This window comes from Magnolia sinica, chromosome 19 (genome assembly GCF_029962835.1).
Source record: "Magnolia sinica isolate HGM2019 chromosome 19, MsV1, whole genome shotgun sequence".
Taxonomy (NCBI): Eukaryota; Viridiplantae; Streptophyta; class Magnoliopsida; order Magnoliales; family Magnoliaceae; genus Magnolia; species Magnolia sinica.
In genome coordinates, this window is record NC_080591.1 from 34283068 (window position 1) to 34306237 (window position 23170).

The 23170-nt window shown below is 42.3% G+C and overlaps 1 protein-coding gene across 1 annotated transcript; it reads right to left on the reverse strand.

Moving 5' to 3' along the window:
* Positions 1–3626: 3626 nt before the first annotated feature.
* Positions 3627–7826, reverse strand: LOC131234451 (heat stress transcription factor A-3-like). Its single transcript, XM_058231341.1, has 2 exons — positions 6451–7826; positions 3627–4974 (listed from the first exon to the last, which is right to left on the reverse strand). Exons 1-2 carry the CDS (start codon positions 7447–7449, stop codon positions 3838–3840), a joined length of 2136 nt encoding a protein of 711 aa, XP_058087324.1. The 5' UTR covers positions 7450–7826; the 3' UTR covers positions 3627–3837.
* Positions 7827–23170: the final 15344 nt, after the last annotated feature.

A 23170-nucleotide genomic window follows, 5' to 3' on the forward strand; every position in this document is an offset into this window, starting at 1 on the left:
GTATGCAGAACACACTACACACACGTGTGTACTCACTAGGCTTTTTGCCTAAGCTTCCTATTTTCCATTTTTTTAGGGTTGGAGCAGCTTGGAAGACTTAGCTTTCTCGATGCATTGCATCTATCTTTCAATTTGGCAATGATGACGTTATGTACCTCTTGAAAAGCTTTGTACTTGTAGCCATCAGGACTTATAATGGAGAGTGTTGCTTGGTAATTTGATCATGCATCTTCATGCTCAGGTATTATTATATATAGATATATATACAAAAAAAGAAAATCAGTCAAAAATCTTCCTTATGGTGCGCCGAACTCGGGACTTGGTGTATGGAAGTCGAGTGCCGGATTCGGGGCATCACGGAAGCTGTCCGTTTCCGGGTTTGGGGCGTGACATTTTTCATGTAGACATCACTGAGGGTTAGGGATTTAAGTGAAAGAGGAGTGAAAGAGAGGAGAGAGACGAACCAGAGAAGCACCACACATGTGGACAACAATGAAGGCCCAGACGCACGTGCATGTGTGAGGGGCCCACGAATCGAAAAACGGTCAACTTGGCCCTGGTCGGCCAGGGGTGGACCACAAAACCCCTAAGTTTCGCGATGATCTAACAATTGATCTGTGCGCCGCGCTTTGCCGAAGTTTCAGCCCTCCTGCAAGGCCAGATTCCAGAAATCTATTGTAGGAAAGAAACGTCTGCAAAATATTGATGGATTTGCTGGGAGGATGGTTGTAGGGGAAGAGAAATATGGAAGATAGAAGGTAGGGCGAATCGGGATGAGTATGACTTCGCACCACAGTAGTCGGCCCTTCGAGGAAGGGAGGGTTTCACACCTAATTAGATTTCCACAACTCAAAAACTCAGAGAAGCAGAAAAAAAAAAATGCCGAAATTTTATTAATCTTCAATGAGAAAAACGACTATAAGGGATGCCTATTTATAATAAAACCATATACTCTAAAACTCGCGTCATGCGCGCAATCTATTACTTGGAGACGAATTAATTAAAAATAACAACTAATTAAAGTAATCTAAACCGTTCATGATATTCCTAATAACAATAATAAACAAAACCCAAAGTAGTAGATTAATTAAAATAGTGGGTCACGATCATGAGATCATGAGAACCCATGGTGGGATTCACATGACTATCGGGTCCACTCCAACAAACTAAAATGCAGTCTTCTAACTAGGAGGCCCTCCCTAGACATCGTTATCAATCCAGATCGATGGTGGGGCCCTCTTCCTTGCGCACGTGCGTAGGGTGAGCGTGCGTGTGAGCGTGATGTCCCCATCAAATAAGGAATTCTCTTGGAAGAAGTTGTGGTCATGCTATACTTCTTTTCTTGGTTTATATTGTGATTGTTCTTCTTTAAGCGCTAATGTTTATGTCCCCCTTGCACCATCCCTTGACCTTCCGCCAAAAAGAAAAAAGAGCATGGAGTACACAGCCAGAGGAGAACAAACACCTCAGTTTTATTATTAAATTCATACAATATATAATACACAGCTCATGAAAAAGACATGGTGAACCCAAAATACAAAGTGTTTTGTAGGTGACTAAAACAGAGAGAAGTGATGCGATCATCGATCCAATCATACAATAGTAAACCCAGTTTCCAATTGGTACCAGTGGGGCCAATGGCAATGGTTCAGTGCTCCAGACAATTGGTCCCTTGAGTTTGAGACCCTCCATGGATGGATCATGCACATTTTACTTTTCTTTTCTTTTTTTTTCTTTTTTTAATTTTTTTTTCTTTTTTATTTTAAAGCTAGAAAAAGGGCCCAAGATAGTACAGTCCTGACCTTTCAATTTGTGGACTACAACTGGATGGCTAAAAGCATAGTTCAAAAACACGAATCAGCTTGACATTCAGCAGGTATGGGTTGAGTCGAAGACTCTTCACTTGATTCGACTCGGTATTTAACAATTAAGTAACCAGTATTTAAAATCGTTAAAAAGTATAAAAGTAAGAAATGAAAATTTATGGAAAATATAGAAAATAGGAAAAAGTTAATGGATGGACAGTTTCTGCATGGTGAGATGAAAAATATACAATTGTCTAAATTCAGCAAAGAAGTATCTCCAAACCAGAGGTTAAGGTTGTTCAATGAATTTGATTTTTGGATAATGAACTATCTACTATGGGTCCCACAGCTTGGATAGTTCACTGAGTTAACAGTGGCACGTGTATAACCTCTTAGTGCATGCGTATCAGCTAATTCACCCATTGCCCTTTAAAGATTTGCTAAGCCCACACATGTACAAGGCCGCTCTTTTGCACACCAATCCATGTACCCAACAAACACAGAAGTGCAATATCTGGGCCATATATTAGGTCATTCCCACCATAACCATATAGGTGCACTGGTACAAAAATCAACAGTACACTCATTGGGTGAGCTACAACATCTGGAAACCACTTAAAGTTTTTTCTTAGCCATCCACCTATCTCTAATATTGTGGCCCACCTGATGAATGATGAGTGGAAGCACCTGAGTTTTTTGCCACATTATCCACAAGATATCAGTTTGGCCAGTGAACTGATTAGATCTCACACTTATGTGCCACCACGAACACATGCAGAGGTGTGTAGAATCTGTAGATAAGAAGCCTCAGCATGTCGGCCATGCATACCTCTTGCCAGGGTTTGCAAACCTCTCATTTTAGAGTCCTTTTTTTAAAATTTTTATTTTTAATTTTTTTTATTTTTTTATTTTTAAATTGCCTCCATCCACTTAGGATCCAGCGCGTCTCATTGCCAAGTGCTAATTGGGGCCCACAGATTATTGTGGTCTGATGGCTTGATTGAGTCAGGGAACCAACACGAATCTCCACTGAATCACTTCTAGTGTGTTTCATGGTGACTCGGCTCAAAATCTCGTTGAGTCAGCCAAGTTTCAAGTCGAGTCACCTAGTTTTAGAAGTATGGTTTAAAGAATAAAAATCCACATTCAACTGGTTTAAAAAAAAAAAAAAACAAGAAAGAAAGAAAGAAAGAAAGAAAGTAAGAAAGAAGAAGAAGAAGAAAGAAAGGCCCAAGATTGATGTCGATGATCTTCTTACCTGGAAGACTTTTGGGGGCATGGTCCATTGTCGGTGGATCCCAACAGACCAGTTGCCACTGAACCATGGTCCCGCTTGTGCAAACTGAAACCCCGAGTGAGTACACTGAATATCCTCAGTCCGCCTGAACCAACATGAAGGGAGAAGGAACTGTGCAACATAGAAATAACATGGTCAGGCCTATCGTTAGCAAATGATCATTTCCCAGTGAGTATCAATCAAGTAAAATTGAGAACAATGACTTGAATAGAAATTGATATATTGGATTAATCAAGTGTCACATCATAAGCCTACTAATTTACCACAGAATCCATTATCAGTGTCTTACCAGCAGCCACGTCGCAGAAATAGATGCTAGAAATGATACAAAGGGCAATCAAGGCTCCTTTCCAAACCCCGATGCAGGTCGTTGTAAATCTGATGGCCAAGAAAGATATCTGTAGGTTTGGCACCTTAAATCTCCGCTAGCAAAAGAACCAATGTAATTAAAGTACCACTCATCCGACGAATAGCCAAAGAAGAGAAACAAAAATCCACCTGATTCAGCAGACAAAATCATAGGCTGATTGGCAGAAAAATTCTCGAAGAATGGGAGGGTAATATGGTACTACCAAACTAGCGCAAGAACAAACATAAAGCTAAAAAAGAACCCATAGCCAAAAGTAACTGAATTTATTGTTGTAAATCATCAAACCCATAAACTAATAATAATAATAATAATAATAATAATAAATAGAATCTGCAATGACACCAAGAGATGAAGCGGACGCCATCCTACGGATCCATGCCTCGAGAATGCTCTTCTTCTAGATGGCCCAGCTGGGTTTCGAGATCATCGAAAGAGGACTCATCACCCATCCACTTGTCAATTCTTGAACCTTCCTCTGGTTTTCGTGATCCAAGGTCCCCAAAGTTGCATAACCCAGCTGAAAATGCCAATTCTTGATCATCAGAACTGAGGATATTTCCCCACACATCATGGCTAGAACTAGGCTGACTTGCACCAGCATCAAAACCCATGCTCCATATGTCTTCCTGTTTGATGATGCCCTCGATTGCCGGGGACATGAAGACCAACGGCATTTTATCTTGTGACAACTCCTCTGGAAATGAAATGAAATACTCAGAACTGCTGGAGCTAACATCAGTGTGGGAGCTCAATACATTCTTCTGCTTGAAGTGGACATCGCTGGGGTCCACAGTTGACAATCTGGACCCCTCCACTCCAATCTGATTCGATGCTTCTGTAAATTCTTGCTCTATTTCATCAGAAGTGAAACCCCCGATTTGGGCTTCAGCACCAGAAACTGCATCAAGCCCGAGCTTGCCCACCATATCTTGTAAAAGATAGTCTGGTAGTTGTTTACCTGCATCTGGTCCAACATCTTGCAGTGCTGTCATAGATGTAGTTGTGTCACCCAAACTTGGTTTGTACCTCACTATCTGCCCTTCCATAGATGAGCCCTGATTGCTGTGGCCCGCTTGTTGCTGCTTGAGAAACTTCCTTTTTACCCGCATAGCAGCAATCTCATGCTGTTCCTTCTGATGCTGAAGATGGGTTAAGAAGACTGGGTTTTGAAGTACCTTTGCCAAGAAAGAGACCATCTGCTTCTGCCGCTGCTCTGCTGCCTGTAGCCGTTGGTTCATCCTGTCCACTTGGTTGACTGTTGTGAGGTGCTCCTGCTGCAATTTCACAACCTCCTGCATCATCAAGTTCTTGTCTTTTCTCAGTTTCTCGGCCTCATCTTCCAATTCGGATTTCACTGTTACAAGGGATGGCCCCAGAGAGGGCCCAATCTGCGGGACCTGAGATGACTTGCGCCTGTGGATGTTTTTTAACAGATGCCTCTTCCCCTTCAGGAATTCTTCATTAGCAAACTCCCACCGATCTGTATCAATCTTGCGAAAACCCTGAGAAAATATCCAAAAAGAATCACAATAGAATAAAGAATAGAGGAAGGATCATGCAAGGAGTGAAATGCAATACCATGAACATGATGACATAACAATACTCTTGATACAATAGATATAAATGGAGGAAAGGCCCTAGACAGAAATCTGTGTAAGAGGGATTGCAGTATTTAAAAATCAAGCATGAAACTAAAAGAGAAGTAGTAAAAATTAATGCTGACACCACTATAGAATTATCAGTATCTGGAATATATACCAATACCTGTGAAAGCGGAAACTCCATCCTTCTGCACGTAATCAAAATTAAAATTGGAAGAAGAGGAGATGACTTTTTTCCCTTCTTAGTACTGAGTATAAACTATGAAACTTCATAAAAGAGAGCATAGTATCCAAAGCCAATATAGTGACCAACAGCCACAAAATTAGCTCATGACCATTAAGATGCTGATGTAAAAAAAACAAAACAAAAAAAAAAAAAAAAACCACTAAGAAACACCTGAAAGATACTATATAATAGCGCATATCCCTCGGTACGTTCTCCTTAACATGATCACATAAGTAGCAAAAAACAAATGAGAGAGCTGTGTGAGCCTTTTAGATTGGCTTCTGACTTGAGAGATGGGAAACCAAAAGAATCAGATGAATTGTTGCAATAAATATTCAGTAACTATATGGTAACTAGGTGTTCTATTTCCTGTAAATAACAAAAATAAAAATAAAATCACCTACTATCACAAAGATACAGTTATTTGTGCAATTTAGCAAAATGGGCAGAAAGAAACAGTCCGGATGCATGATGCAGCAAGTAGCAAATAAACGCCTTCCAACTACAAAGAACATCTGAAAGTATCCCTGTTCCAGTAAAAAGCAACAATGCTGAACTTTCCGAGGATATTCATACATGAAGCCAACAAATACAACTTCCAACCAGATGAACCCGGATCTATTCCTCTCAAAATCAATCAACATGGATTATTTTATCTCAAGAATATATACATCTTCAATTCAGTATGTACATTCAATTTCAGAACAAGTAAGGATACAGCAGAAAATTCTCCCAATTCCCAAATGATTGCAAGGTTCATCATGGTTCCACACAGATGCCCACAACAGCAATCTACAAATAAGTGTCTGCATCAAATACCAAATCACCTCAACACAAAGAAGGGTCGTGATCAAATTACCTCAAAGAGTAAGAGCAAGCACATGTATACATTTTCAATTCAATAACATGTACAAAATCAATTCCAGAAAAAGAAAAAAGGATACATTGGCAAATTCTCCTCATTTCCAGATGGCTTACAAGATACACAGCGGTTCTACAAAAATGCCCTCACCAGCAATCTACAAATTACATCAGCTGACTAATAGTAAACACCAGCAATAAAGAAAAGGAGGGGGGAAAACAAAACAAAAATTGAGAATTTACACACAGATTACATCAGCTGATTTCGGCAGGTTTTTAGCAATACCCACATATGTGTTGAGCTGCCGAACAAAACTGGAGAAATTGTTGTGCTTGAAATGGCGAGGAAGGACAGCCCGTGAGAACTCCACAGGGTCCCACACCACAAAGCTCTCTCCGCTCAAGCCCCACGAGATGACTGAATCCAATGACGGGTCATCAATCAGATCATAAATCTTGGAAAGGAATGGGGGGATTGGGATGCCTTGGAGGCAATCAAGGGGCTGAGGAACCCCCATTTTTTCTCGCTCTGCATCCATAGAACTTCCAGTCTCTGGCAGCATTTGAGGTGAGGAAAAGTTCATGACCTTTTCCTCAGACGAGCTGCATTTAGAGCCAATTAATGAAGAAGATGGCTCTTTCATGGCAGGAAGAACCATTTTTTCTCCAAATGAGCTGCTTTTACTTTCGGATTTCACCAAAGAAAAAGCTCCACAATCCATACTCAGTGAAGAAGAAGTAGACGAATGCTCTTTCAAGCCCATTTTTTCTCCAAAGGAGCTACCTTTGGAAGACATTGGAGCAGAAAGGGATTCAAAATCCATCAACACCGAAGAAGACAATGAAAAAGATGGAATTTCCCGAGAAAACCCCACCTTCTCTCTCAGAGAGTGATCTTTGGAAGACATCAGAACTGAAAAGGCTTCAAATTCCATCAAAGGAGATGACGAAGAAGGTGACACAAGCTCTTTCATCATGGAAACGCCCGATTTCTCCCCAATAGAGCTGTCTTTGGATGATTGCAAAGCAGAAAATGCTTCGAACTCCATCAATGGAGAAGAAGAAGACGGAAACTCTTCAGTATCCGAGAAACCCGTTATTTCTCCAAAAGACCCGTCTTTCGACGATTTCAGAGCAGAAGGGGCTCTGAAATCCGGTTTCTCACAGGAAGTTGATCCGATCGAGACCTCCAAATTGATCAATGGAGGAGAAGAAGAAGACGAAGAAGGTGGCGGAGCCAACGGTGGGGATTTCAACCGATTGAAATAGGGGTTTTCTCTGGAAGCCATCAACGGGGAGGAAATTAGGGGGTTTTGATTTGCGGAGAGAAAAAAGATAACTCCCTCTCCTTCTCTCTCTGAATGGAGGAGAAATGATCGGTGGAGGAGAGGGCATTTTATATAGAGCTGGGCTTTGCCGACTTTCTGTAGCTTTTTTCTGAGATAAAAATCTAGGGTTAGGGTTTCTGGAACTTTCGATTTTTTTTATTTTATTTTTTTTTTCTTGTTGAAAGAGACGAAGGCGGTGGTGGGTATTTGTAATACGCGGAGAAACGGGCTTTCCCGGCAGTAACAGTCGTTGGCGGGTAGAAGAAAAGTCTTTAGGTTTGAGCGCCATGTTGGGGGCTCGGAGAGGATGGGCCCCACCGGGGATGAACCACGGACTCGGTTTCGGTATTAACCCCGCCAGTACGGAACCGGACTGCCTGTGACGCCAGGGACGCGGATTGCGTACTACCCCCGCCCGTACCTGGCTCCGAATGGGCAGTTCTGTGGGCGGGCCCACCGTGATGTATCTGTAAATCCAAGCCGTTAATCCCTTTTTTTAGATTATTTTAAGATGTGGGCACAAAAATGAGTCAGATCCAACGCTCAAGTGGACCACACCAAATAATAAGCTTGGTTGTATTAAAATGCGCAGAGCACTAAATGTCAATTGCATTAAATGCAAAAGTCATCTGGTGTGGTACATTTAACCGTTGGATCTGCTTAAAGTTTGTTTCGTTGCCTTAAAATAATCTGAAAAAAGGGATAAACGGCTTGGATGTACAGATGCATTAAGGTGGACCAGCCCACAGAACTGCATGGGCATGGGTAGTACGCGATCCGTGTCCTGACCCAGGGGAAGCAGATTGGCTGGTGTGCCACACGCCACCGACCGGCTGTGTGTTGACGTCGCCAAGTTCCGTGGGTCTCATCATGAGGTACATGCTGTATCCAAACCGTCTGTTCATTTTGCGAGCTTTTGTAATGCTTGAGTCAAAAAAAAAAAAAATGACAGATCCAAACATTAAATGTACCACATTGTCAAAAGAGAACATCTACCATTGAAACCCTTTTGGGGTTCTTGGAAGTTTTGGATGAATATGTTTTTTATGATTTTTATTTCCTTGTCTGATCTTATGGATAAATTAGATGGAAAATAAACATCATGTTTGGCCATATGAATGTTTTAAATGTGAGAGCCATTCTCCCCATCGCCATTTGTACGGTGACTTACTTTATCTCTGAATGTGACTCATTTCTTTGTTACATGCTCTAAAACGATACGTCCGAATGAAAAGTTGATTTGGATATGATAAGTACATCATTTCGAGGCTCAAGGAGCATCCGTGCTGGCCTTCGCAGGACAAGTGTACACATCAGCTAGCTATATCAATGGTGGGTGTACACCAGCCAATCCATTTCCAACACTGAGGGAGGAGATATTCCTGTGCCGGAGGCTGTGGGGGGCAATGGATATATACGCCAAAAATTTACCATTACATGAGATCATAACAGGACAGTCTAAAAATTAAGCAGATCCAAATCTCATGTATGCAATACCACAGGAACAGTGGGAATTGAATTTATGGGGATACAAGTTTTGTATGAAGATTAGGGGTGTACACAAACTGAGTTAGCTTGGTTTGCTCGCTCAACTCAACTAGAAAAAGCTTGATTTGACTCGGTTTGAAGTTAAGTCTGAACTGATTTTTTTAGCTCAAAAAAATTTTGAATCGAGTTCGAGCTTGCCCGAGCTCAACTCGACTCGGATCAAACTAGTTCGGTGACTCAGCTACTCTAATATTGATGTTGCTCACTAAGTGTTTGATGAAATGACTCAAGGAGGTGTCAGCTGGTGGCAAGGAAGGTATGTATATGAAACAAATACCATTTTTCCTTTATATTAATGGTGCCTGTACAGTGTTTGATGAAATACTTGTAAATAGCTACTATTGTTTTACATAAAGTGAGAAATTGAAAGTGCATTGCATGTGTTTATGAAAATGCTGCAAAGGCTCGATTTTGGATCGAACTCGGCTCGAACTGGCCCTAGCTGCTGACTGAATAGAGACGAGCTAGCCCATCAGGCTCGAGGACCGAGCCGAGCCAAGTTCGAGCTGGGGTCAGCCGGTGGCCGAGCCGAGTCGAGCTGACCCCAGCCCGAGCTCGACTCGATCCAACTCGATGTACACCCTTAATCAAGATGATATTTCTGCTCACAATTTATCTGGTTGGTAATAACTATATGAACGGCTTAGGTAACAAAATGTTTTAACTCTAAACGTATTTCTCCCAACTATTCCATCTGTTGTGGCCCACTTGAGTTCGGATATATCTAATTTTTAGATTTCTGTCTTATTATTTTCTTTCAAAGCAGATGGATGAAGTTAATTTGTCTAGACAACTCTATAGACCTAAACAGCCTGGGCACACAGACAATCTGCTTCCCACCTGTGTTGAACCTGCCCCAGTATGGGAGGATTTGCCTATGATCATGGCACAAAGATATTCCTATGCAGGTGACTGTGTGAGGTCCACCGAGATGTCCGTGACAAATCAACTCCGTTCATCTGTTTTCAAATATCACAATAGAACATGATTCTAAAAATAGGCAGATCCAAAACTCATCTGAACCATACCACATGAAACAATGGCGATTGAATGGTTGAGGTAACATGAGTTTTTTATAGTATGATATTTGTTCCCGTGGATGACATATAAGATATTCAAGGAAAATTTCAATAGCAGACGTTGTTGTTTTCACTGTTTTGTTGGAACCGTTATGGCAGGGTGCTATGTGGGCCCACTATGACATAATTTTACCCTCGTCATTTAATTTGTCCATTCATCTTAGGGGTTGAGCTTAAAATTGAGGCAGATCCATATCTCACGTGGATCACAACATTAGAAAAGTGGCGATTAAGTCCTCATAGTTAAAAACTTCTGTGGAGCCTCAAAAGCATTGGATCAAACTGAGTTTTCCTTTGGTATAGTCTTTACAACCTCATCAACAGCTTGAATGGTGAATGGCAGACAAACATAACAGCTAGCTCTGAGATGTTTTAGTAGTTAGCGTTCAATCACCACTATTGTCCCTTAGTGTTGTGTGGTCCATCTGAGATTTCGATCTGCCTCATTTTTGGGATCATTCTCTAAAATGAGCTGCAAAAGGATAACGTAAAGATCAAACACATTATGTTTAGGGCCATCGAATACCCACCAGTAGCCACGTCAGTACTGGGAGGGTAGTATGCAAACCGCATTGTAATTGACCTCTGTTGGGCTCACCTTAATGTTTATGTTATTGTTCAGATCAAATTCGCTTTTGTGTGTTTGTAGGGCATGTTAGAGTTAGACGCGGCTCAAATTGAATCGAACTCCGTGTGACCCTAGGTGCTGAGATAGATCGATTAAGACTGGATCTGTAAAGATCAGCTATCTACTCAACCGTCAATCATTTATAATTATGCAATTTACATATGGGAGGGTTCATCATTCAAATAGATTTTTTTTCTTGCATTTTGATTAAAAGGATTTTAATATTCATGTGATTGCAATTGTAGTTTAATAATAAAAAAACAATAGAGAAAGAAAATAAAAGAGGAAAGTATTTTATTAATAATTTTTACAATTGACACTCACAGTCGGCTTAAGGGATAATAATAGTTTGTCGCCCAGCACGGACTAAGATTCATAACAGGACGGTCATAATGTGCGGGATGCTTGTTTGTTCGTTGCTCGATTGAAAACTAAGCTTCATAGCGAGATGGCTGATAGAGGGCAAATCTTCGACAATCTATTCATAGCTCAATTGGAACCAAGCTTTGTGGTAAGATGGTTGGTGATGTAGTTGTTTGTTCATAGTCTTGGAGGGAATCAAACATTTGGCGAGACGATTACGATTCGACTACCTGTTCATAGTCTGGTATGAGCCAAACTTCATAGCGAGATGGCCGGTGGAATCACTTATCACATAATAGGAAAACTCCGCAACCTTCAGTTTAAAATTGTATGATCTTCCTTATGATCTAACAAGATGTTATGGACGAAGGGTCGAGAGATAAATTAAGAATTAAAAACTAGGGCCACATGCTATGAACAATGATGAGAGTTAAATTAAAATAAATTAGAAAGATAAATGTCCATAGTGGGTGGATAGATGAGGCAGCATAGAGCTAGGTTTGGCTCTGTTCATATTTGTTAATTTGTCCCTTGAGCTCTTCATGGAATGTTGTTTATATAGGCTTTTAAGAGACAGTGGGCTTTCATGGTCTTCGACATCATGAAAAAGTTTGAGGATTGGTGTAACACCTCGTATTTCTCAGTACTCGAGTGTTACTATGGAGGCCCCAACTTAGTGTAAACATAGATCTAGCCTATTTAAACATTCAACTTCATGCAAGACTAAATCCAACCATCAAGTATAATCGTCATCCATAGATTGAGCCATCCATCCATTGATTCTCGAAATTAATCATCAAATCATTAAATCCACCATTCATCAGGTTTGTAATGTTCTATTGTATGGTCCATCCTTTGGAAAATACAGATCGGATTATATGGTTTCATATTCAACTCACAGATCACACCTAAACATTCTTAGGATCCCTAGGCTTATCGATGATTAAATACAAGCCAATCCAACCGTTGGATTGTTGGAATGGTTAGGATGCCAGGAGTTAGTAATTAGACTTTCGTGTGGTGTAACCCACTTAACAGTCAAAATTTCTTTAAGATTTAGGTACATGACTCATACTGATTAATCCATCGCAAGGACAAACCTGTTTTGAAAGTAGGTCCTACCATTTTAACTTAAGGTAGTAGTAATAATAATAAATAAATAAATTACAATATGGAAAACGTTATAATAACCACAATTTGTAGAATAAGTGGTCCGATCATTCGAACGACTTCCAAGACAAATTGAGGTCCAAGCTAGAATCAATTCAATCGCCAAATCAATACAAACCAACAAAATAAGACAAAATCGCTTGGTGTGACCCACCAAAGCTTCAAATTTGCCTCACCTTTAGTATATCACATGAAAATGATCAATTTAAACAAATAGACGGTGTGAATTGGCCATAAACATCACTGTGGATCCCACTTTTGATCTGAGTGCACACTAGTGTGTGTGCACCCACAACACACAAAACCAAAAAATCGGGTCAACTGCGATTGACCCGATACTTTTCAAAAAAGGGCAGCTACTTCCCTCCTTTTCTTTAGAAACGGCCAGCGAGCGGACTATGTCCACGAATCTCGATTAGGTGGGCCCCATTGGAGGTCAGACTAATGATTTGAACTGTCCATCATGCTTGGCTAGAAAAACCATCCAAACCCACGATGTCCGTGCAAGATCATGCATATGCACATATGCACAACTAGGAGCGCGAAGTGCGCTGCATGCGATTGTTTTGCCAAAAATAGAATATTCAATTTCTCTATAACAGCTGGCAAATTTGAGAATCCTTTCTCAAATCCTATCTGTCCATCCAAAAGAATCCTAGCCCTTGAAGCTAGGTTGTTATAACAAGAAAGAGAGAGAAGCCGCGGAAAGAATATTTTCGTTATGAAACGTGGCTCCATCTCAGCCATTCAAGGGCTTCTAGAAGCTCTTCCAGAGCATCCGTAGCACCCATTATAAGGCAACCAACAAGGCCATCTCGCGTCGATTGAAGTTATCGTGAGAAGCTCGTGGGTGTGCGAGTTAATAACCGCGACCAAAAATCTCGGAACCCACCAAGATATGGTTGTCATCCATCCAAATGGTGGGTCCCACAAGATCTTTCAGACCCATCCGAACTGTCTAAAGGCCTTAGACTCGAAGGTCAGCCACCTGATTCAGTTTCACCATTAACGACGGTGTCATCGTCCTCCTTTAATTGAACAAACCCATTGCTTGGCATGGACCCCATCCATTGATCTGAGACATTCATCATGTGGCCCATGGTGCCAGAAGTGCATCCATAACCTTCGATTACATCCATATAAACTAAATTCGGTAATATCATCATTGAAACTTAACGGATTACACCACTAAAACCATAACTAATCCGATGATTAGTTATGTCTGAATCTTTCAGAAAGGGATTAATAGAGCCTATTTAAGGCAGCCTTTTAGGGCAACCCTTTCCCGAAAAGGAAAGCCGAAAAGAGAGAGAAATTTCGAGTCGAGAGTTGCCGCACCAACTTGACTCGGTGAGTTGGTAGGCCGAGTTCGAGCGTAGTTCGAGTCCGGACCTCGCAAAGTTTAGAGAGAAAAAGAGAAGGAAGTTAGGAAAGAAAGAAGAAGAAGGAGAAGGTAGAGAAGAAAATGAGAGAGGCGACACCGCTTAACCACTACTCGAGTTGAGTCGACTTGCTGCGGGTCGGGTCTGATTCGTTCAAGAACCAGTTCGAGCCTTCCCAATGTCCAAAAGATTACTGGACTTCCAGCAAGGAGTTTGGAAGAAAAGAAAAAAAAAAGGGGGGGGGGGGGTGGTTTAGGTTCGTTAGTTCTCCATAGGCTGTCCAATTAAGCACTGAGTTAACTTGTTTTCCTATTTGACGCTGAAATCCAGTGCCATTTCTAGTTTGTTGGGTTTAGAGGAGAGAGAAGGATGGGGGAAAGAAGGGAAGAGAAGGAAGAAAGAGATGAAGAAGAAAGAGGAAAAAGTGGGGAGCACTATCGAGTTGACTTGGCTGAAACTGCCGAGTCAAGTTAGGTTGAGTCAAATCAGGTTGGGCACCCATTGTTGGACATTACATTTGGAAGAAAAAGAGATAAATATAGAAAGAAAAGGGGAGAAGGAAGAAGAAGATGAAAGAAAAGAAGAAGAGAAGAAAGGTGAGTCACTGAGTTGACTTGGTTCAAAACCGAGTCGGGTCTCTGACTCACTGACTGGTCAAGTCTAGGCCCTGCTAGAAAATTCTCAGTAAAAGAAGAAAAGAAGAAAAAGAGAAAGGTGAAAGTGCCCTGGTTTGTTAATTAGCGTGAGTGTTGAGTCAGCAAGTCAAGTGAGCTCCACAGGAAGATCATTCAAGTGTCTGCCTCAACTGGATGTGTTCTCTGAACTCGTCAAAGGTAAACTTAGCCTCACATCCCATGTCCCAAAACCCCCAAGTATATAAAACCTTAAAATGAGTAAAACAACTAAGGTGTTTAAGTATATCTTGCAAAATAGGAAAATTTCTAAGTTTTTAACCTTTCTCGATGTATTGATATCACATCGATGTGATCAAACACCTGTTATCGATGTCCTCGGAAAGTACTCGATATCATTGAATTGAGGACATCTTGTGTCCAACAACCAACTTGATCCTTGGACAACATTCTCGATGAATCGATGGACTCTTCGACATCATCGACATTCAAATACCGAAAACATCAAGATAGCTCGACATAATCAAACTGGCTAGTTTGTGTCCAGCGTGCTGTTAAGGCAAACCATATATTTATCGATATCTCGAAGCAAGCCTCGATGTCATTGGAACTCAAATTTCAATGATATCAACAGAGCTTCGATGATATCAAATTTGGACCAAATTAGTCCAGCGTGCTTTTGGGAAAATCTTCTGGATATGTTTGAAGAATCGAGACACTCTCGATAATATCGATATTCAAATTTTGATAATATTAAAAACAGGTCGATAGCATCGAAATCGGATAAAGGATTGTCTAGTGAGTTTACAGGAAAATCTTTTGAAAAAGATCGATGTATCGAACTAGGTATCGATATCATCGACATTTGAAATTCGATGATATCGAGGGAGGCTCGATAATATCAAAGCCGGTCAGTTTCAAGTCCAGCCTGCTCTCATGTATTTATTGTCGAGTTATTGAACCGTGTGTCGATGAAATCGGAGTTCAAATTCTGATGCCAATGAAGCATGTTCGATATCATCGAGCCTTGGTAAAAAAGATCCAGTTGCGTTTAACAGTTGAGTTTGTATCATCGAACGGACCTTCGACATCATCGAAAGTATACATTCGATGATATCGAAGCCTGTTCGGTGATATCGAACTCTATCAAAAATCTAACTATTTTATTACCGTTGGATCTTTTTGCCTATTTAAGGAGAGCTTGTTCTTGGTTGTTGTACTGAGAAAAAGAGAGAGAATTTTGAGAGAGTAACTACATATCCTCTAACCTAAGTCCTTTTTTTCTCATGGGAGTTCATTCCTTAATTCACCCTCATCATTGACATTTAATAGAGTGGATTGGTGAATGAACTTCCACATTTAAGGATCTTCCAGCTACCACCTTAATGAAAAATCATTGAGATGGGATCCCTTGAATGCCTAAGATCTTGGAATTACTCTGTCTCTTCAATGATTATCATTTAATAAAATAATTACTAACATAACCTTCTTGACTCAACCCGTCGCCATGCATCGAAGTATCATCAGTGTTACGCTTCAAGTGAGCTGAAGATTCTTCGTCATCAAAGGAGGAGATCTTCTTCATCAATGTGCTTAATGGGGCTCATCTACTTATCTATAAGTCATTAGAGTCCAAAGACCCTGCTGATCATTCCTTTGTGTAGGATTTAGTCACAGGTGGTTCTCACCCCTTTCAAGTCCTCAGAGGAGGCCTCCGACGAGAGAGTACGTGTGAGTGATGTGTGTTGATCTTTGATCTTGTAAAGCATAAACTTAGGTCCTTGGCCTATGTGGCCGAAAAGTTAGGTTCCTAGTGTGGATCCTTGGCCTGTGTGGCCTAAAAGGTTAGGTTCCTTGTGTGAATCCTTTGCTCATGTGTAGAGCATAAAACTCAGGTGCTGTGTGTTGACCCTTGCTCCTGTATAAGGCATAAATTTGTGTCTAGGTTCCTTGTATAGGTACTAGAGTCGACCTTGTGTAGGTTGTGAAGGTTAGAGGTAAACTTGATTTAAAACCTCTTTCAGTGAGATCCGGTACACTCAAGGGTTGAGTGCATCCGCCGGAAGTGGAGTAGGCACGTAGCCGAACCACTATAAATGAATGTGTTTGGGATTGATATTTTTGCCTTACTGTTTGTGTTTACTTTAAATGTTCTCATAAAGCTTGCTAACATAATTATTTTTAACTGATAAGAATCACATTACACACACAGTCGCATTGTTCATTCATTATAGACTAAGATTGAATACTCTTTAAATACTAGATAGTCTTATGACTGGATCCTTTATTTGGCTTGGAAGCCATTAGAGTTAAATTAGGGTCATCTTGATAGTTGCTTGTTAAATTAGGATTATGATAATGGGATTTTAAATCATCATAAAATTGTATAAAGTCCTATTCACCTCCCCCCCCCCCCCCCCCCCCCCCCCCCCCCCCCAAGACACTTTGACCTATTCCTAGTTCTACTAGTGCAGTCATTACCGCAATTTCAGTTGGTATCAGAGAGGATCTCTCTTAAGGGTTTAACCGCCTAAAGAGCGATCTTGACTGAAGTTAAAAATATGGCTAAAGGAGAGGACTCATCTATGACTAGACCTCCTGTATTTGATGGGTAAAACTATGCTTACTAGAAGGCTAGGATGCATTACTTTTTGAGATCTTTGGATCATGATGTTTGGGACATTGTTGAAAACGAATAAGTGCCTCCAACCGATCAGGTAGTACGTGATGATGGCACAACCATATCCAAACCAAAATCCAAAGAGTTGTAGTCTACTTATGACAAAGAAAAACAGACTGCAGAGGCAAAAGCAATGAATGTCATTTACTATGCTGTGTCCCAAGAAGTGTTTAATTAGATCAGTATGTGTGGAACTTCTAAAGAAGCATGGGACTTGTTGGAAACAACTCATGAGGGAACCAACATAGTAAAAAGATTCAAACTGCGCTCCTAACATCACATTTTGAAAGTCTCAGAATGGAAGAGCATGAGACCTTCATGGAATTCTTTACAAAATTGAACATCATCTGCAATTCTATGGGTGGATTAGGAGAAAAATTTCCGATCCTGAAAATATGTAGGAAAATTTTGAGATCCTTATCAGAACGGTTCAACTCGAAAGTTACAACCATTGAAGAGTGTAGAAACATGGATGAAATAAAAGTAGAATAACTAGTAGGTTCCCTACAAACATTTGAACTACACTTCAAGCAAACTCCTAAACCCAAAAATATTGTCCTCAAAACTTTAAAGCACACCACTAATGAGGAAAAGGAAAGTGAAAAGGATAATGAGGATGAGGAAGTAGCTCTCTTGGCTCAAAGGTTCAAAAAAAATTTCAAAACAGATAGATAACAAGCACAATATAGGCAAACCTTCTAAAAAGTCCAAAGAACCTTAGTGTTAAAACTGTAAGAAATTTAGACATTTGTCCACTGAATGCCCCAACACAAAAATCGAAGGAAAGGCCATGCCCGCTACCTGGGATAACACTGAAGAATCAAACTCAGACTTCAATGATTCAGAAAGTGATGGAGACCAAAAGTCCTTAAAAATACTCATGGCCTCCACATCTACAAACATTCCAGTGATACTTGAGGAAATTAATGAACCTCAAATTGAAGAGACATTTCCATTAGATGATGAGAAAGAAAAAGAAGAGAAAGAGAAGGATAAATTACAAGATACCTATAATCAACTTTATACACATAGCATCCATATCTTTAAAACACTTGGGATGAATGAAACTAAAACTAGTTGCTGCAGATGGATTTAGATAAAACTTTAGAGATCAATACACACTTGATCAATCATCTTCAAGTTCAACAATACCACTTTGAAATGATAAGCTGGAAAGAATTAATTTATCCCTTAAATCTGATGAGTCTAAACAGATTGAACTATTGAAAGATGAAAATATGCATCTTAAGAATGAAAATCACACACTTAGCTTTGATGCAGAACAATCTAGGAAGTCTGTTGAACTGAATTACAAATTCTCTTAGAGTAGTGAAAAATTAGAAAGACTCTTAAGGATGGGAAAACCTGGAAAAGAGAAGAGTGGATTGTGATATGAAAAAGTCAAATCAAGTCCTAAAAATGCAGCACTAATGATTAAGAAATTAACTGCATCAGAAAGTAAAACAAAAGCTACTTCTATCTGTCATTCATGTGGAGACTCAAGCCATCTTAAATTTGAATGTATTACTCCTAGGTTTAGCATCCTCGGCCTCGTCCGCAGCAAGAACATCAAGGTCGATGGTCGGGTGGAGCTTTTGGACCTCAGTAAGGCAAGTGTCGAAACTGGTGTTGTAGCCAAAGAGATACAGTTTGTCTAACTCTTCGGCCCTTTCCAACGACTCTTTGTACGCTTCCACTGCCTCGGCAGTTTGAGAGATCGCTTGGGCCTCGAACTTCCTTCGCAGCCTCTCCTGCTCCAAAACAGTTGCGGCCTCAAGAACGGTCCACTATTGAGCTAACCCATCGGCGGCTTTGCTTTGCTACCTCTTAAGGTCTTCTGTCAGCTGCTTGTTGTCCCCCTATGCTTGCTCGACCAAGGCCTTCAAGTGCTCGACTGCCTCCCGCAGGCGCACGACTTTGGGATTGGCCATATCCAAGCAAGCTTGGAGTGGATTGACCTCACCCTGGAGCTTCAACTCCCTCATTCGGCCTTCATCAATAGCCCTCCACAACTCTTCTCGCTCCATAACCGAGCCTCCAAAAGATTCTAGAGATCGGCCCTCTGTGCCTCGTGCTCAGCCTTCTGCTCCTCATGCTCGACCTTCTCCACCTCTAGCCGATCCATCTCCTTCAACCTCTCCTTCACTTCCACCATCATCGACAACAACTGATAACAGGCCACTGCGTGGTCGTTCATGAACTTGACATGGCTTCGGGAGAGCGTGTCAGCTATCTTCGACTCTAACACATGCTTGGCCGCTTAAGGGTTCAACAAAGTCATGTGATAACTAGGAGGTAAAGTCTTTGAAGTGGGCTCAGAAGCTCCTCCGACCCCATTGGTCACAGAAGCTTGAGCAGCCGCCTCGGGCGTGGCAGTGTATCCGACTAGGGCGTCGGTTCGACCGGCTAAGAGCTTAACCTCAACAGCAGCGCGGTGGGCTACAGATTGTGCGAAGACATCAGCATCAAGAGTCTCCCCGACCACCTCTCTCCCTAACCCAGGGGGACCTGTAAGGACTGAAGGAGGAACCTCGAGGGCTTGCTCCTCTAGAGTCGACGTCGAGATGGTGATAGACTCAACTCTGACGGGGCCTCAGGAGCCCACACTCTGGGATCAGGGATTGAGGCCGTGGCAGGTGTAGGTGCAGCTTCAGCCAGGACCGTGGCAGGCATGGCTTCGACTGAGAAGGTCATAGCTGCAACCGGAAAAGGTTCAGTCCTGGGAGCAGAGAAGGTCATAGCTGCAGACAGAATAGGCTTAACCTCAGAAGTCGTTCTCTTCTTCGGCGTCACTTTTGTCCTCGGTTCGGATGAGAGGACAACGTCCATCAAAGGGCGCGGTACAACAGGCCTCCTCCTCTTTAAGCCACCTGTCTCCATTCCTGCTAAAAAAAAAGAAGGAAATCAGCCAAAGTAAAATCTACTGAATGTCAGCAAATAATCTCTGAGGACCCTTACCCCACTTAACCAAAGTGAAGAGAGTGGGTTCGAGTTTGCAGAAACCAGACGACACCAAGTTCTCCCCGTTGATGAGTTTGAACCAAACGTGTTGGTCCCCAGCGAGCAATCTAGCTCGGCCAACCTGTTATTGTTGGAGAGGAGAGAGGTCTGGGGCCCCTTTCGGCTGAACTGCAAGCAGAGGCAGTGCTCGAGTTAAAACACAAAATGACAAATCAAGCATACAGTGCAACGAAAAGAAGTGCCCAACCTGGGTTAGCAAACTTGGTGGGGACCTGAACACGTAGTCCATCCAACTCAGAGGCAGGGGTCTCCCATTCCCCCGAGGCCCAGAACCACTTCCCTTTCCGGTCCTTGTTGGAAGTAGGAAGTTGGGTTACCAGACCCGGGACGCATAAAGGCCTAGCCGAGAAGTAGTCACAGGCTGGCTCCGACTTGTCGTACTTGGCCATATATAAAGCCTCTGGCTCTTCATCCAATGCCAGAGAATAAGGGTGGAGATGAGGATCCTCCAGGATTTTGAGAACAGCTGACCCGTCACCACTCCCAGTTGTGCGGTTAGTTCGCGCATGAATGGATGGATAGGGAATTGAAGCCCGCACTGAAGGGCACTGGTGAAGATGGCAATCCCTCCCTCAGCAAGAAGGCCCGCTTGGTCTATGGGGGTAGGGGTTCGGATATGCATCGAGTTGGGAATCTGATAATCTTCGCGGAGTTGGGTCATCTAGGACTCAACCAGTATCGATCCCCCAGGGACCAACGGCTTCGGCCTACCTCCCGATGGGCCTGCCTTCGACCGCCCCGCAGGACCTCTAGAGCCCTCTTCGGCCTCTTGCCACAGCCTTTGGCCCTCTGAATCACGGTTCTCTGGGTGGAGGTGCTAAGTGGTATGGCCTCAAAAGGGCCTTCGGAGTCTCCAGGCCCTGAGCCGGTGGTCTCTGGTCCGGAGTCAGAACCAGCTCCTCGGACCTCTTCCACTTCATCAGAGTTGCTCGACATTATGTAAAGAAAAAGTCTTAAGTGATGGAAGACTCACAGCGCTGCAGGTGATTTTCTCCGGCAGAAATTTTTCCAACTCTGGCGGCTTCCTCTGAGCAGAATCCCTTCTCCGATTGTTGGAAACCTTTTATCCGGTGACGAAAATCCTTTTTTCAATGGAGGCGATTTGAAAGAAAAAAGCAAGGGAAATGGAAAGCGAGGGAGCGAGAGATGCAAAAAGTGAATGAACGAGAACAGGAGGGGTTTATATACCCGCCACACACACCACATTACTCAGCGTCATCATTGCAGGCAACTGTCCTCGAAGTTAAGGCGCCTCAGCGCTGACGCCAAGGGACACGCGGAGAAAGAAGATACTTCCGAGTCCACGTTCCGAGGACAAAATCATCTCAACATTAAATGCAATTTAAGTTGCACGCGGCCTCTTGCCTCCCCATGGGCACGTGACATCGTCTCATTCGCTCCACCAATTGCGAATCGTAACCATTGCCACGCGTCCTTCGTCTAGAGGTCGAAATCCGAAGGGTTGCAGCCCCCGCACAAGCAAGCGTGACCCGAAGTAAGACAATGCAGTAATTGCATTCCGATCATCTCAATCGACATTATGAGCCGAGATATGGAGGCGTCGTCTCGTTTCCCAGACATTTACTCTCTAAGTCCAAGCTTGAACCAAGAGAGTAGGGGATTTCTGTTACTAGGAAATGTGATCCGACAAGTCAAGCTGATTACAAAGTTCGGAGCTCAGAGGGAAGACCTCATAAGGCTATGAAGGTTCAGTGTGGCCATGTCTACTACCAATGAATCACGACTCCGAGCTATGATCCTTGTCCAATAATTCACATTGGCGAAACAGCCAAGCTATACATACATCCAAGTCCGAGAAAAATTATTCGACTCTCCGAATATTAGTATTCGGCCTCAGGTCTGGACAGGATGAGGCCGAGCCAGGGTGAGGACACTCCGAGTGTCGAGCCGGAAGACTAACTTAAATACGGGCATGACCGAAGATCTCACCCAGGGATACGCGTTCTTAAGACACGATATGCTACACGACCCGAAGATTGCGGATAATATCTCCACGATTACAATATCTGCATGATTGAGTAAATCATGTCGAAATTAACAGATACGATCCATTCTATCCACATGTATAAATACCACTAGACCCCATTGCAGTAGGTACGCAATATCGAGTACCCTCTCTGTATATTAATCAACTTAGACCCAGAATCCTTAGCCTGACTTAGGTATCGGAGGGTCTCCTGTTTAAGTCAGGGCCTCCTTTGCTCACCTTTCTGTGCAGGACCAGGGTCAATTTCAAGTTTTCAGTATTGAGTAAAGGGTGGTCAAGATTTCAGTATGAACGGTGTAAAACTTTTGTGGCCGTATAGATGTTTCAAAGCTAGTTGTTCATTTTCCATTATTTCCTCTGGCATGGCTTAGTTGAGCCTTGAATCCAACTGATTTTTAGTTGCCTGGCTATAAATGAGCTCGTAAAACTGACATTTACACGACGGGATGAATTTCTCACCAGCAGGGCGGTGGCCTCGGGTAGCTATCCAGCCTAGTAAATTCACTGCAAAAGGCTTGGTTATGAAATCCGCTCCAGCTTCCCATGTATATAATGATGTCATACGGAAGTCACGTTAAGCCTCACATGGCTTCTCGGTACTTGTAGCAACCTTTCATAGGGGACGCGGATTTCCTGCGAAAGCCTTTCGCAGGAAGTTCCTGCGCAAGATTTTGTGTGGGGCCCACTACGACGTTTTTAAGAAATCCACTCTGTCCATCCGTTTTTAGACTTCATTTAAGGACATGCGACCGAAAATGAGGAGGATCAGAGACTCATTTGGGCCACACGAGAGGAAACTGTGGGGATTTAGTGACCACCGTTGAAGCATTTATATGGCCACAAAAGTTTTGTATCGGTTTAATTTCTTGGCTTTTTCACTTCATCTCAGTGAAAATGACCTTATAAACGGTTTGGATGGAATATAAACATCAAGGTGGATCCTGGGAAGGTTTCAACGGTAGGAATTCCTTTCCACACTGTTTCATTTAGTATGGCCCACTTGAGTTTTGGATCCTAATAATTTTCGGTCTTATGTCCTAAAATGAGTTCAAAAAACGGATGGACGGGTTGGATTTCTAAAAAACTTCACAGTGGGCCCCATCCAGAAGCCTCACATGGCTTCTCGGTACTTGTAGCAACCTTTCATAGGCGGCAGGACAGATTTGGAGGC